This window comes from Trachurus japonicus, chromosome 16 (genome assembly GCF_045865225.1).
Source record: "Trachurus japonicus isolate A0001 chromosome 16, Traja_1.0".
NCBI lineage: Eukaryota > Metazoa > Chordata > Actinopteri > Carangiformes > Carangidae > Trachurus > Trachurus japonicus.
In genome coordinates, this window is record NC_140922.1 from 30250236 (window position 1) to 30265731 (window position 15496).

Below are 15496 nucleotides of genomic sequence, written 5' to 3' on the forward strand. Positions count from 1 at the left end.
ATTTGATTGTTTTTGTGTTGAATTCACTTTATTTCAAATGACCCGATTCTGGAACATAGATTTGGGCGTCGCTTCTTTTTTTGTTTGATCCTTTTTATCAGTTGATCTGTTTCGGTTAAGTTGTGGTTTCCCTATGGGCAATGCTAGGAAAGCCCCACAAATTCCTCTGGGCACATCAGTTCTTGTAAGTCATTGCGCCAAAAAAAAAAAAGAAAAGAAGATGTAAACACATGGTAAACCATTCTCATCGTTCATTTCAGCTGAAATCTGTGCAGCAACAGTAAAGACATGGGGAAAACCACACCAAGTGTTTGTCAAAGAATGGATGGAGAAACATGGCATTGCCTCAGGTCTTGTGAAAAGGTAGATGCTCTCCTCCCATCCTTCAGCTTTCCACCACTTGTCTACCACAGATCCCTCTGTGTCTGCTTTTAATAATCATTAACAACAACTAACAATGATTAGATCAATGCCGAAAAGTGCCAAACAACTAATGTCTGCAGGGAAGTCCGGTATCTCAAAGAAGTTAAGGTGCATTCCCATTTGTGCTTCCTCCTTTTTTTTGGAAGAACCGTGGTTGGTATATAGGTGCAAGTCTGGTCCCAGAGGTTTTTTTGTGTTGGGTTTTTCCACCAGTTGGACAATACAAGCCAATCAGACGTCTATCAAAGCCATAAAGATATGGAGAATAGATCCTCCTGAAATGTTCCTTCAATGGAAAGGGTCTTAATGATTTTACTTTACAACAACACAAGGAGCTGGGTTAGTGGGGGCATGTGACTTTAGTTACTGGTTACACAATGGAATATGATCCTTGTAGTCCTGTTTGAGTAACAAATTGCATGGTAAACAATCGACTTACAGCGGTCATGTAACAAAGTCATCCAACACATGTGACTGGCCACTGCAGCGTCTTAATGGAGTGCATCCTGTTGTCGAGCAGGACTCTTTGCAAAGGTTGAGTCGGCAGATGACCCTCTGCACACTGGCCCAGGTCAAATGAACCAAACAGCCTTTATCTTCCCGACCTCAACCTCCCAGCCTAGAATGGACTCTGTCTAACTCAGTCTCATCAGTGATGTGGTCCAGAATAGATCCAATTGAGATCTAACTATATTGCCATTGAGAGGAACCCTCCTTTGCTTGGCTTGTCAAAATCATCTACCTCCATTGATGGGCTTAAGGCGAAACAACAGTGCCCCCTATTCCGAATTAGTTCCTTTTACACCAAAATGTGAGGTGGAATAAAGGTGGAACATTCCTTTGTAAAACGGGCTATTATTAACATATCAGTCCTCCCTATAGCACTGATGCTTGCCTGGCTACCCATGGTCTCAGAAGTCTCTGTTCTTACTGTACTTTGTATTTTCTTTCTTTCTTTTTTTGCTGACCAAGTGGCAATCCCAGCCTCACAACAGGGGGTTTATAATTATCCAGCTCACGATGATATCATCCCTTCAACTTCTCCTCAAGTCATCCCCCAGCTGAAACAAGGATTTCAACACACTCCAATCCATTCAGTGAGTGCTGAGGCAGGAAAAGGCATGTGATCCCCGAGAAGCATGACTCCACGTTTGCTGTGGCGAAGCGATAATCGGTCATATGAATTACGTGCCGCCACAAGCTGAGCCACTCCAGATGACTACATAAATGGATGACTATCAGTTGTTTTTTCTCTTTTTTTTTGAAAACAGTGCTTCTCATTCAACTGAGGTCAATGGCCTTTGAACCACCACTGAGCTCCACAGATTATTGTGAGGAATGTTGGGAGGCTGCAGACGTCAACAAACCACCATCAATGCTCGGCAAACATGTAGCTTCCAAACAAAAGGTGAAGCCCGGGGGAGGTGGTGGCGGCAGCGGTGGGGGGGCAAGGGGGGTGGATGACAACTGTAACTGACACTGACCATTTGACCCTCCACCCACCTGATGGCTTATCCAGACATAACAATATCACACCTAGGAGCACTCAGGTCAGACAAGCCCGGACCTGCCACAGTTTGACCCCCTTCAAGAAAAGAAGTGAATGTAATGGGCTCCTCACAGCTCAAGTCATGATGCTTCTGCAAACACCACGGAAGGAGGAACCGGAGCGAACGCATACATACATATGCGACAGTTCATATGGGTTCAGTGGTTACCAAGGAAGTGGTTGACCTACTTCTCATATGTTTGTCACCTAGTTTCATTGTTAGGGATCTGTGTCAACCAAATGTTGCCCATCTCATCTCAGTTATAGAACTTATTTTTGACCACTGGTATATTGAATGGTCTCGGTTTTCGAAAAGCACCTACACTGTTTGCCGTAAAAAAAAACCATTCAAGTTCCCAAACTGGGACAGTTGTGACGCAAATTGGGGATGGTTGCATTTTTATCAAAAAACATGACGTTTCCTAGTTACTGTGAAGTCCACGGTTACATACAGCTGACTGGTCTTATCTGAGCCAGACATTAAGTTTAACCAAAGCAGGGGATGCTGTACGTATAAGGGGAAGTATATGCTTCATTTTGAATAGTTCAAATTTGAGATATTTCATATTTGTAGTTGGGAGCTGTTGCGGTTGAATATCTTTAAGTTTCTTTTTTTCTTAAGTTGTCTGTGATAAAGAATTATTGAATTTTACTTTCAGTTTTATTCTGATGTTTGACTTATTTACAGCTGCTAGTAATGATGTTGACACTGATGTTTCTCACCCCTGTGGTCTTCGCTGTGCACATGAAAACATGTAACAACCCCGTTAGAAACCATCGCTCTTTCTTCACTCAATTTATTCTCATTTGTTATTTTCTATGCTTTTATTTTATTGTTATTCCATCTCGTTTTACATTAATGTTTTTCACAAATGGCCCCAAATGGCCGCCTGAAGCTTTAGACTCACTACATCATTGAGAACATGCATTGAAGTGTGTATTGTGTTCATTAATTGTCAGTTGTGTCCTCATCAATGAAGTATTGGTTCTCTGCAGACTAGAATAAGATGTGTGTATAAAAAGAAAGAATGAAGAAGAAGAAGAAGACCGGCATGCCAAGACTTGATGGAGCAGAAAGATATCTGCATGTTCCAGTTTAGGAGAGTCATGCGTACACTGGCGGGGCCGGGTATTTATTCTTAGAGCAAATGTCCCTATTACTTCCTTCCCGTCTGTAATAAGCCGGGAATTTTGCTGGGAACGTCACGCCCCTCTTCGTAGATGGAACATTGGCCTCGTTACTAAACAGCTCTTTCCCTCTGTGTGAATAAAACAAAACATGGAAAGTCTCCAGTGACCGAACAGCGGGTCAGCGACCTCAGTCTGAGTACACAGTGTGCCGAGGACGAGACGCTTACAACAACTTCTGCTTGAGCAAGGAGAGGACACGTCTGTCGTCTCACAGCAGTGACAGTGAGATGGCAAAATAGCATAGACACGCATGGAAATTCATTAACACACAGTTATAAAACCCTGAATGAAAACACACCCTTAAAACAAAGTGACTCAAATGACTCCACAATGTCAACATCCCAAATGACCAACATTTCACCACCAGTACACTCAGCTACTGCAAGACTCCCTCAATCAATATACCCACCTCTTGATTCAATCATCACAACACATGACAGAGTGTAAAAGTTCAACTGATTGGTTGATTAATTGATCTGTAGAAAGTTAATCAGCAACTGTTTTAATCAATTATTGATCAATTTCTTCACTTCCCAAGTAAAAACGTCAGTTATATTGTGTAAACTGAGGCGACACGTATCAAACCTTCATCAACTCTCATCACTATGATGCTCTTCTTGAGCAAGGCCTTCAACTCCCCCTGCTCCACTGGTCAGCAGCTCACACTGTGGTTATAGTTGGATCCAGCTCAGAATATAACATAGCTGTGTGTATAGCCTACTTGTTTTTGAATATGTTTCCATATGCAAATATGTTGATTTTGCTGCTATGAGATATTTCTTTATTCTGAGGGTATTGGGGCATTTCATTATTTTTATTTATTTTATGCCATCTAAGAGGTATTATTATCTACCCATACATTATCTTTGTTTTTTCCTACTCCTATGTATATTACATTTCATATATTTTATTTCTTTTGGGAGCCCAGTAACAAAAGTTTTTCCCTTCAATGAAGTAATTGTGATTCTGATCAAAGCTTTCCTGCAATTGAGTTAATATAACCCCACTAATTATGTTAAAAACATCTAAAACAATCCGTTCTTTTTTTTTATCCAGGAGCTGGTTCATCATTTTATTACTTGCAATGAAGTCACTGATGCAGAAAGACTGAATGCAAACTGCTGGAAACTTTTGAGATAACGCAAGTACACAACTCAACACAATGTATAAAAAACATCTAGTCATTTTTAGAGTTTTTGATGCAAGCTAACCAACTTATTCCAGTTAGTAAGTTTGTTTTGGTGCCATTTGTAGCCTTGAACTTCTCCCGAGATGTTTTGACATTTGCATCAACATCATCGGCTTTCAGCGACAATCGTTTAATTGCAGAGTGTGAATCTAGGTTAACACATTTCCAGACGTTGATGTGTATGAGTATGGAGTCAGTCTGGCTGTTATGGCTGCGGCTTATCAAAACAAAATATGCTTTGGTGCCTTTAAAGGACATCAACAGGACCAATGAAAAATAACATTGTCTGCTTTACATTCAAATAAGATTAAACAGTGCAATATGTTGACATCCGATTGCTGATAATTGAAGGAATGAGTGAGAGGTTTGTGTGTAAACCCGCACAGTGTGGGGTTGTTTTTTTTTTTTTTTGCATTGTGCATGACGTTTATGGCGCCCGGCAACCAACAGGTGTTTCCAAGGAAAAGGGCTCATGCTGCAGCCAAAAGAGGCCATAGCTGGGCAGAAATTTTTCACAAGTGGTTTCTGGGTAGTGTAGTGCAGTGCAGTGCAGGAGCAGCAGCACAGCTCAGCACCAAACATGGGAATAAAAGCAGAGGGATATAAAGAGTCATTTACAGCTGTGCTCACAGTCAGTTCTGCTGATAAAGGAACACACAGGACTGAGCAGACGCCCTCAGGCCTCTGCACAAATACATAAACAGGTTCTGTATATTCAAAGAGCAGAGCACAGACTGCAGGCTAAGATTTAATTAAAGACTCTCTGAAGCTCTGAGACAAAATGCAAGTCTCTAATTCTTTGCCAGTGAAGCAGCTCTGAAGCTCTTTTGATGTTCACGTTCTTGCTCTTTTTTGTTTTGGTTTGGTTTTTCCCTCTCATGCACTTGAAAAAAACTCACTCAACTTTTTACTTTTTGACTTTGTATCAACTCCTACAACACTGCCTCACTCACAGCCTCGGCCTATCTCTGCAGCTCAGGGTCACAATTCTGAGTATTCATGACTTCTAACATGTAACTCCTCGGCTCAAAGATAAACTTGTGCGTCAGCTGACTTCCCAGAAACTGTTGCTTTTTTTAAATGTCGGGGGGGCGGGCTGTTGCTACGGGGAAGTGGAGAGGCCCAGCCAACCAATGGGCTGCCTTGTTGGCTTCAAAAAAGGGACGCTCCTCTGAGCTCAAGTTACAAAACTGCCAATACAAAGTGCAGAAGGAAGCCTCTGCATGAAGAAAAGTTTGGCAATAAACCACTTTGAAAAACTGTGGGCCATTATCCAACTTCTGAAATTAATCTAAACTATTTTGCAAAGTTTTCTAAAGAACTCTTGAACTGTGTTGAAATGGACTTTGGACTTATAAGAGCCACTAGAAAGTCCTACATCCTTGAAAAACCACTTGTTTTCCCTTAAAAACCAACAGAAACTTTCAATTCCATAAATTCTTCAAGCAAAGAAACGTTTCCTTTAAAGGTTAACACCATGCAAAAGTTGAGTCTAACCCCTGAGTAATAGGTAGGTACTCTTTGTTTCTTCCTGATTGGGTTGTACCTGGGCAGGAGGATCGAAACAATCAATCACCAGCACCTGAATGTGAAGTATGTGTGAAGTTAATTGTTTCCAACCGCTCCTTAAACCGATCCCACGACTGGAATGCGTCCACCTTATGAAGGTTTCTCTCAGCAGCAGCTCCTCTCTTAACCTTCGCCAGGTTAGCTCTACCACAACAGGTGATTTACATTATTTTTCTTTTTTTTAAAACAAAGGCAAAACGCTGCTACAGCTGAAAAAGGTGAAGTGCTTCTTGCATGGTTTTTTTTTCTCATCAGAGAAATAAAGTTTCTGAGAAGTCGGCCTATTTTTGTGCTGCAACAGATAAACTCACCACCACCACCACCTCTCCCCTAACCATAGTGAGCAGAAACCCACAGTGAGAATGTGTTGAAAACGTCTCTTAATAGCTCTATGGACACATTCAAAAGGCAACCGTTTCATTTTCAGTTTGACGAACTGCGGCCTTTGAAACGCTACTGTACAACATCATTTTTAAAAAAAGCTTTAGTTTCATCCATCCGGGCCAGTTCCTCAGAACTCCTGCAGCCCTGCTCCGATATGGCATCAGTCAGTCGGTGTGCGCAGCCAAGTTTCAGTTATCACATCCTCCTTCTGCTATTTGCATATCTTGACATAAAACTAACACGACTTCATGCACAAGGAATCCCTATCATAAAAACACAACACATACTGCTCTGGTGAAGTGGTTACCACCATCAAAGTTGTTCAGGGTCCTTGTGCACTTTGCATATTCACCCTCAGGACACTGCAGTGCCGTGTTGTGTTTTCTGTACACACACACATCCAATCCACTTGTGTATGATGAAAACTGCACTATGAAATTGCCTCATCTTCAATTCCCCATTGTGTAGCAGCCTGTTGTTCACACTTAAGTGTGCAGGGAGGAGGTGGGGTGGGGGTAACCAGGGTGGTGGCTAACATCATCAGCCCGCAGGAGAGGACTAGGGGAGGTCTGCTGTGGATCATCACCATGGAGAGAGCCTCTACTCCATTTCCTCCTAAGACCTTGGATGAGTGTTGTGTTTGTGCCCGTAACCCGAGACAACGAGGAGGATCTGAACAAACATGGGCGCAGCCACAAGAAAAAAACCATCACCGAGGATTTCCCTGTGCCTGAGGCTCGGTAACATTTATAAGATTTAAAGTTTAGGATGACGAGAAGCGCAAAAATGTTCTATAAGCAGCAGAGAAGGGTGGAGACGTTCCTTAGTCTAGTTGGCTCTACAAACCTCTCTGCCTTCAACAATAATCAGAGAGGTTTGTGGGTAAAAAAAAAGCCTCATGCTTTGAAACAAAGCCCTGAAAAAAAAGTACCTAACCTAAACCATTATATAACATGCAACTATCCAATGAATTGGCTCATATTTGATGAAGTCACCAGTTTCCAGGCAATTACAAAAAAAAATTGCAATCCAGGAAGTAGACAATGTTATGCAACTTGGAGGATGTTGTGAACTGTTTTTTACCCCAGTTTCACAACCCACCGATGCTGGTGCATCCTGCTGCTGTGCACCAGTCAGAAGCGCTTCTTTTTTTTTTTTCTTTTGCAGATTATCGACGCGCTACAAGTGCAGATGCAGCCGAGTGCGATGGAGGCGCTGCCGCAGCCCCGTCGAATTTCTAGGAACCGCCAGCCTATCGCTCTGGCCCTGGGTTGTGGTGTGAATAAAAGAAGATCAAAGGGTTGACAAGTGCGGAGGTGTTAAAACTTCAGTTTGTGAGAGGTGATTCATGTCAGCACAACAGAATTAGTGCAGAGTGTGAATGTAACCTCTGTCTGCTGAAAAAAGAAAAAGTCCCTCAACACAAAGACAGTATCAGAAAGGTCAAGTCATGTAAATTATATTTCTGTCATTTATTTTATATACACAAATGCGGTTTAGTTTACAACTGTGTCTAAACAGCATCATTGCTGATTTTTTCCACTGTCTTCTCTGGTGCAATCGAAGAGCCCAAGCTGCATCTTTCCACAAGACATGTACAGTCTTTGTTGTGCTTCTCCAACAGCTCCTGGTCTGTGCTAGTCTGCTGTGTGTGGTCGAAAGTCCTGTACGTATGTGGCTGCTCCTGAGTCCCAAAACATTTTCATATGGGAGGGAAATGGAGCTGCACGCATGCAAATCCACCCCTCCCCCATCTTGTGCATGGATAAACTTTCCATACAAACGATCCAAGCATTGTGAATGGGCTCTATGGAAATGGGCTTCATGTCTGCATGACAGCGGAAAAGATGCACTTTTTTCTCCTTCCTGCTTTGACCTGGACTTCGCAAAATACAAGCTCCCTGGCTCTGAGTTTGCTCGAGAAATCGCTTTAAAGTCACAGAAGAATTCAAAAGAAAAAACAAAACAAATCAGCTCAACTGAGAAACCAGGTACTTTTCTATTTTTCAATTTGCATAGTATGTATATATAAACAATGTTGTACATTATAAAAATAGATCTTTGTAAATTAAATAAAAAACCTAAATCAAACTTTTGTACACCAGAACAAAACCAGAGGAGGAAAAAAAAGTTCTTATTTCTGATTGTGCCAGAAGGGGAGGCCAGGAGCGATCCATCTTTCAGAGATGCAATTGCATTCCCCATCTTCCTTTGAGCCAGAATGAACCTCAATTGAGTCCATTTCAGAACTTCAATAAAAGTCCAATTCACCTGATCAACAGGGCCAGTGTGGCGCCGATTCCTGCAAATCCAGCAACAGCCATGAGTGTGTTCCTCACTGTCGATTCTGGGTCTACTACTCTGAAGAACTGCACAAACCCCTCCTGTAAAACAAGCAAACAAAAACTTTAACATCAGATCAAAGCGTTGCCGACAGATGGGATGATGATGATGATGGTGGTGGTGGTGACAAAGGTCTATGTTCACTGGACACATAAGCTTTTTTTTATTGCACAATGAAGGCAGTTATGCAATCAGTACAGTTTTTTTTTTAATGTTTGTTCCTCCACCCTGTCATTCAGCCATTACTCAGAGCTCATTAACTTACCCAAGAGTTATTCTTCACCAGCCATTCTCGCTGTTCTGTGAGCAGGTATTTGGAGATTTCCTCCCCCACAGACTCCACACAGTTCTCCCGGCCCGTGTCTTTCAAGTGCTGACACACCACCGCCCCGAAGGCCACCAGGCTGGCGATGCGGCCCCAGTTTGTGGTCCCGTCCCCGAACAGGCTCTTGGCTACGGAGCCCACAAACCTCACATCATCGCCTCTGTTGTCCAGTGACAGCTTCTTGACCATACCTGGGAAAAAAAATAAAAACCTGTCAGAAATCTATCTCTCTCCTTATGTAAGCATCAAAAAGTGACAATATGGCGACTTTACAGAGCAGCACACTTAGCTGAGCTGACTTATACATGTCTGATATGTGGGTTAAATTTCTATTTTATCCTTTATCTAAATTTATTTCACTTATTCTATTGTGTTCTCTATCTGTATTTTCAGGACTAATTGTTCCTCCATTGATTACGGTTTTATACTTTTATCCTGACTTTGTTTTATTTATCTCACTCAGATAAAAGTGTAAACGAAGATTAGGTTTTCTGTTTTTTAATGTTTTTGTTGACCATATTATTTTAACTTGTTCTGTAAAGCACTTTATAACTGTGTTTGGAAAGGTGCGACACAAATAAAGTTCATTACCTTTTATTTATCGCCCCTACTTCCTTGTCTACTCAGGATGAAATAAAGGCCTAGCGTTACAGCTCCAACTGACAAAAAAATAGTCGTAAAAATTCACATTTTAAATCCTGAGGAGTTAAATTAAATATAATAAGGGTTAAGGTTATATAATATACATACATAATACAATAAGAACCAGTAAGTTGTAGTATCTTTATGAGTTCAAGGCCCACTACTAGCCTCATGTCTCTTTGTAATAAACTCCAACAACATTTAGGCTACGTTACATACCGTTGTATGCGTATCTGTGTTTATCCAACACGTCGTTGACAACTCTCTTCATGGTTTGTAGTGCTTTGTGTTCCGTCCTCCTCGACACAGACCGCCCGGTAAAGTGAATCATGGCCTGGCTCATGAGCTGCCTCGTATCGGCCTCTAGCGCTTCGTCTCCGCTGTGGGACACGTCGCTGTCGCTGTCGGTCTCCATCTGCGGAGTACACGGCAGAGAACCGTCGTCCACGTCGCTGTCCTCCTGCTGCTGACTATTACTTTTCATTGCTGCAACAAAACCATTTGACTTGTTGACGTCCAGATTCTTCGGCCGTCGGGCAGTTTCGTTTGACATATTCCCGTTGCGAGAGTCTATTGTAGTGGCTGCTACGGAGATCTGCGGCAAAGAGTCCGCGGATTCATCCCAGACGACGCCATTTTGGCGACAGATGCAAAGGTTCGCGAAATCCAGAGCGGCTTTCTTCGGAATTGACTGAAAAAGACTCATGTTGAATTTACTTTAGTTGAAGCTTGTTTGTAATTAGTTCCGTTAGAGAAAAAAAATTTGCTTAAAACAGAGATTCAAAGCTAGCCCGTGTGTTAAAACAAAAAAGCTAGCCTGTTCCCTAACGTTCACTCATAGTCCATGACAGGGTGGCCAAGGAACGGAAGTGAAGAGCCTCCGATCCTCCGTTTATATTAAGAATTCTACGTAATCGGCATCCGCTTCCATATATGGCGTGCGTCATGATACGTCAGCACGCCTCCCTCCCCGCCCCCATTCCAAAACGAACGTCCATTCAAACCTGTATGTTTATTTGTTTGTTTTTAAAACAGCAAAAGAGAAGAACGAAAGTAGGAAAAATGAAAAGAGAAAAGAAAAAGAAAATTGAAAGGAGGAGGAGAGATGTCATGTAAAACAAATATATTATAAAGATTATGATTTCGATTCATTTGTGGTGTTTTTTTAATTTTATTTTTATTTTGAAGGCTATCTATGTTCCGACGAATTTTACAGAAGGAAATGATAAGGGCGTCATCAGTAATAACAAAAACGACAGTCATAATCTTATTATAGCATTTATGATGTGTTTTAATTTTGTTTATGAAATAAAATAGATTAACACATAGATTGTCACTTTTCTAATATATATATTTAAAATAAAAAACTCAATTTGTGGCATAAGTCAGTTGATATGTTCACATTTAGGCTAGACAAATAATGAAAATCTTTGATCCCACCGACATTGTTCCTATCATTGACTAACAAGGAAAAACAAACGAATGAAATGAAATTTTACTGCAGTATATTAAATAAAACGTCACTGCCACAACACATTGGCATCTAATAGTTTACGTTATCATGAGGCTTTATTGAATCATTTCCTCCGGTGTATGAATAACGGGTCTGTCATCATCATCCACATAGGTTGTAATATTTACGGCTGCGGTTTATTATACGCAAGTTGAAAAATTTCCATTCACTGTTGAAAATGCTGGAAATACCCGGAAGTTTCTGATCAATAGAGAGAAAGAGGAAGATAGCTTAGATATGATGGTTTGTGCTTCCCCCTCGTGGTCAGTAGGAGGTTGTACACCCTGAGACTTTGGTTAGGCATGGTTTCACCACACATACACACACTAGTGGTAGGCTAATGAAAAAAAAAAGACAAGGAAATGTTATTAATGTAAAAGTTTATTTCAAATACTGACAAAAATCCTTTCACCTACTCCCACACATCTGACACATTCCAAGTACTCCTGTACTTTCTGAATTGTTAAAATCATTCCTGTGTTCTCCAGTCATCCTCTTTTTCATGTAAACCCTTATTATTATTTTTTTTGTATTTTATTTTATTTTATTTATTTTGTTTCCTTGGAAGCAAGGGTGCCTCTGATTTCCCTGCAGTTATCATGGGCCAGGATCAAATATACTAATTATGCGATAAGAGAACACAAGAAAAACAAAAAAAAACAGAAACAAAACAAAACAAAACAAAACATTGATTTGCAAAACAACAAGAAAAACAGATTAAGGTAAAAGCAGCACAAAAGTACTTCAGAGCAAACAGCCTGTCATTTCTTTATACATTCTGGCACGTGTTTATAACATAGCTGAACGAGAGACACCCTGTGAGTTGGGTTTTCGAAACATATACCCTGCTATTTTTCCCTCTCGTTGAACTGCTCCGTGCAAAGCCAAAACATCAAGTAGCATTCAAGAACTCCTGTCCACTGTTGTTTTCATAGAACGTGTTGTAGCTTATTCGCCCATTTTCTTTTAACAATCTTGTTAAAAAAAACAGGAAACTGTGGGCTTTTTTGTTTTTCTTATAAACATAACAGGTTGATAAATGGTCCGTTCTGTGACATAAAGCATCCCAGACTTTTCTTTTAAGCTCTGGCCAGACTTTAAGTTGCATCAAATTGAAGGGTAGGATTGTTTTTTTTAATTCAACCACAGTCTGAAACTGCAATCGACTTTGCCACAGGAGCTGCAGGACTCTTCAACAGAGATTAGTCGGGTGGGAAGAAGAAGACGAGAGAGTGGGACAGGCGTTCTTTACAGGGTTATCATCTCTTTTTAGATTTGTCTTTGAATCAGCAGCATTTACATAATATTTTCATATGATACAGATTCACATGGCCTCTGCAATACACTAAGATAGAGCAGAAGTAGTGTTAAAACTGAAAAGGAGGAGAGGAACCATTGAATCAGAAACAGCTCAGGCTTTGAAAGAGTGAAAAGCGGTTGGAGGGGGGAAGAAAAAAATAAAACACACACACACACACAAAAAAAAAATCCCTTCCTGTTGAAAATCTATTTACAATGATGGCTGGAAAACAGAGAGAAGCAGCAGTGCATTCATACAACACCAGAAAAACAAGCACATACGCACACAGGTCGGTTCTCTTTCACCCACTGCAAAAAAATTTGACACATTTTTAAAAATGAGGTGGTTGAAGGATGTAACGGTGCATGCACCCTAAAAAAAAAAGAAAAAAGAAATGGCCTAAAGCCTATAGGTGGTGTGGAGTGTGCGTTTAGTTATTCATTTATTTAATATTAATAACGAAGGTTCCCTGAAGCTGTATTATTACACAAAGAGAGATCGTTGGCATCCAGTTTTATTTCATTTTTCTTTAGATTCCTAAATAATGTGCAGACAGAGCAGAGCACGTCGTCCAGACTCTGCAGATGATTTGCAGATCGGAGCTTCAGAGGCTGAACCACTTTCAACCATGTGTTATAAAAGCTCCCTCTGCTTTTTTTTGCCAAGTGTTAAGAGTGAGCACATCCCGCAGGCATGCAGTGTCCCACTTTAAGCCGACGACGTGCGACGACGATGACGACAACGACGACGACGACGACGCAGGGGGGAGCTCAGCTGGCCGGGGGGCCGACACCTGTGGTGAACAGGTTGCTCCTGCTGCTTGACACAGATCCATCCGTGGTGTAGTGTGTCAGTGTGGGAATTAAAAGGGACACCGACTGATCTAGGGAGCAGACGTCCGTGTTCGTCTACGGGTGGGGAAGTAGTGTTTGGATATCTAGGGAACCACTACTTCTGTGTCTGTGATATTTAATCTCAAAAGTGTTAAAACTACATAGTATATCTTCTCCCAGAAAATGAGAATATTAGGTTCATTTTTTCCTTTTTTTTAAGCTTCGACAAGCAGCAAGAATAAGTCATTCCCAAATGTCTGAAAACTATTTTTATATACTGCAACATGTGACACTGAGGGACACGACTGTGAAGGCTGATGATGATGATGATGATGATGATGGTGGTGGTGGTGGTGGTTGGTTGGGATACAGCAGTCATGTGACTCAACGCTATAACCTTTAAGCAGCAGCAGCGGGGTAAAAACGATGTGTCGTCTCGTCGGGAGGTCACATCATCGTCACTGCTCATATCGTCATGCAGAGTGCAAACACAGAGGGTGGGTGGAAGGGTGAGGGGGTAAAGGGAGGGGGGGTGAAGCCCTGCAGTCTGCCCCGTCCCACACACACAGCAGCACAAATGTGAGCCAGATGATTAGATAGATGGTAAGAGACACAATCGGAAAGACATGTGCATCCACAGCGTCTCTGTCTGCTGCTGCTGCTGCTGTATGAAATCTGGCTCAGTTGGTAAAAGCGTTAGAGTTTCCAAGCCAGAAATCCCAGGTTGTAAATCCCCCACCCCCCTCCCCGAAAAAAAAAAAAGCGAGTTGATTTAGCGTTTCTACCGTTTCTGTCAGGCTCGCTCGTTGGCTCCCGGTTCCTTTAAAGCGCTGAGCTCATCACCAATTACCTGCTTTTTTTTTTTCCTTTTTTGTGTGGATGGAGTATTATTTACAGAAGCATATATATATATACTCTATGTGGGGTGCTTCGTCCCCCCTATTTCCCCCCCACCCCGCCCCCCTCTCCATCCTCCACCACAAATCTTTTAGGCTCATAGTAAACACACATCTTGATGCAACTCAACGGCAACCAAACTAAGAATGAACTCAAGAGATTGGCGGGGTTCCCAGCCTTTACACAAAAAAAAAAAAAAAAAAATCAAACGAGGAAACACTCAGCTGGCTCCTGCCCCCCCCACCCTAATGCCCCCCCCCCCACCCTCATCCCCTGGGCTGCAAACAAGAGTGTGTGTGTACATGGATTGTCAAGACAGCAAAAAAAATAAGAAAATTAAATAAAAAAAAGGAAAGACGGAAGTGTGACGATGGACATTTCAGGGCCTCATGTAAGCAAATGTCCGCACAATTTCCTTTTTTTTTTTGTATGTTTGTTGTTTGTTACATGTTACAATCATGCAGCATATTTAGAGAGAGAGAGAGAGAGAGAGAGAGAAGAGGAGTGGAAAGGGAGTCGAGATTTAAAGCAACATGAGCATAGAGAGAGAGAGAGAGAGAAAGAGAAAAAGAGAGAAAGAGAGAGAGAGAAGTGACGTTTCATCATCTCTCCGTTTGGCTGAGCTGTGAGCACATGACCTCTGGTTTTTTTTGTTCGACGAAAGGTGACCGAAAGGATGAGATGAAAGGACAATGCCCCTCCGTTCATTTTTACCCCTCCAACATGGATGACTCGATCCCTCCCTCCCTCACCACAGATTTGGTATGCAAGCAATTATTCATATACATCCTCCTCCTCTTCCTCCTCCTCCTCCTTTTCCTCTTCTTCCTCCAGCCCCCAGCAGCCAGCCAGCCACCAGCGTAGGAAGGGAACATAAAGAAGAAGACCATAAAGAACGACGACGCGCTGCCATCATGGTTCCTCCTACAGTAACTCCCTCACTTACACACATTATTTTGGTGTCATTCATGATGCAAAAAAACAAGAAACCAACAAAAAAAACCATACTATACAGAATACAAAGTGCATTAACTCACCCCATCCATCCAGCCAACCCCCTGCCTGCCTGCCTGTCTGATGATGATGACACACACACCTAACTGTGATGCATCTTGGGAAGAGACAGAAACCCCCAAGACATGGCGGTAGAGCAGAGTGGTACAGATGAGGGGTGGAGGGGGGAGAGGGAGAGGGAGAGGGAGGGGGGGCAGAGCTGTGCGTGGCGGGAAGAAGAAGGCAGAGACCGGCCGCAACCTCGTGGGGCCGTTAAAAAACCTCCCACCCCCACACCCACACCCACAGACAAGCAAATGGAGTTACATTTATACAACTCTGCCC

General features: G+C 42.0%; 1 protein-coding gene across 1 annotated transcript; it reads right to left on the minus strand.

The window, feature by feature from the left end:
- Positions 1–8354: 8354 nt before the first annotated feature.
- mcl1b (MCL1 apoptosis regulator, BCL2 family member b) lies at positions 8355–10481 on the minus strand. The gene is made up of 3 exons (XM_085803028.1): positions 9835–10481; positions 8914–9164; positions 8355–8689 (listed from the first exon to the last, which is right to left on the minus strand). The coding sequence occupies exons 1-3, from the start codon at positions 10319–10321 to the stop codon at positions 8573–8575; spliced, it is 855 nt and encodes a 284-aa protein (XP_085659154.1). The 5' UTR covers positions 10322–10481; the 3' UTR covers positions 8355–8572.
- Between the last annotated feature and the right edge of the window lie 5015 nt (positions 10482–15496).

Bases quoted from the DNA above. Each gene is read 5' to 3' on its own strand.
- mcl1b (XM_085803028.1), bottom strand. From the start codon at position 10,321: ATGAGTCTTTTTCAGTCAATTCCGAAGAAAGCCGCTCTGGATTTCGCG. The intron at 9,165-9,834 runs GTATGTAACGTA...TTTTTTTCCCAG, and splicing joins ACACAGATACGCATACAACG to GTATGGTCAAGAAGCTGTCA. The intron at 8,690-8,913 runs GTAAGTTAATGA...CTTGTTTTACAG, and splicing joins TGGTGAAGAATAACTCTTGG to GAGGGGTTTGTGCAGTTCTT.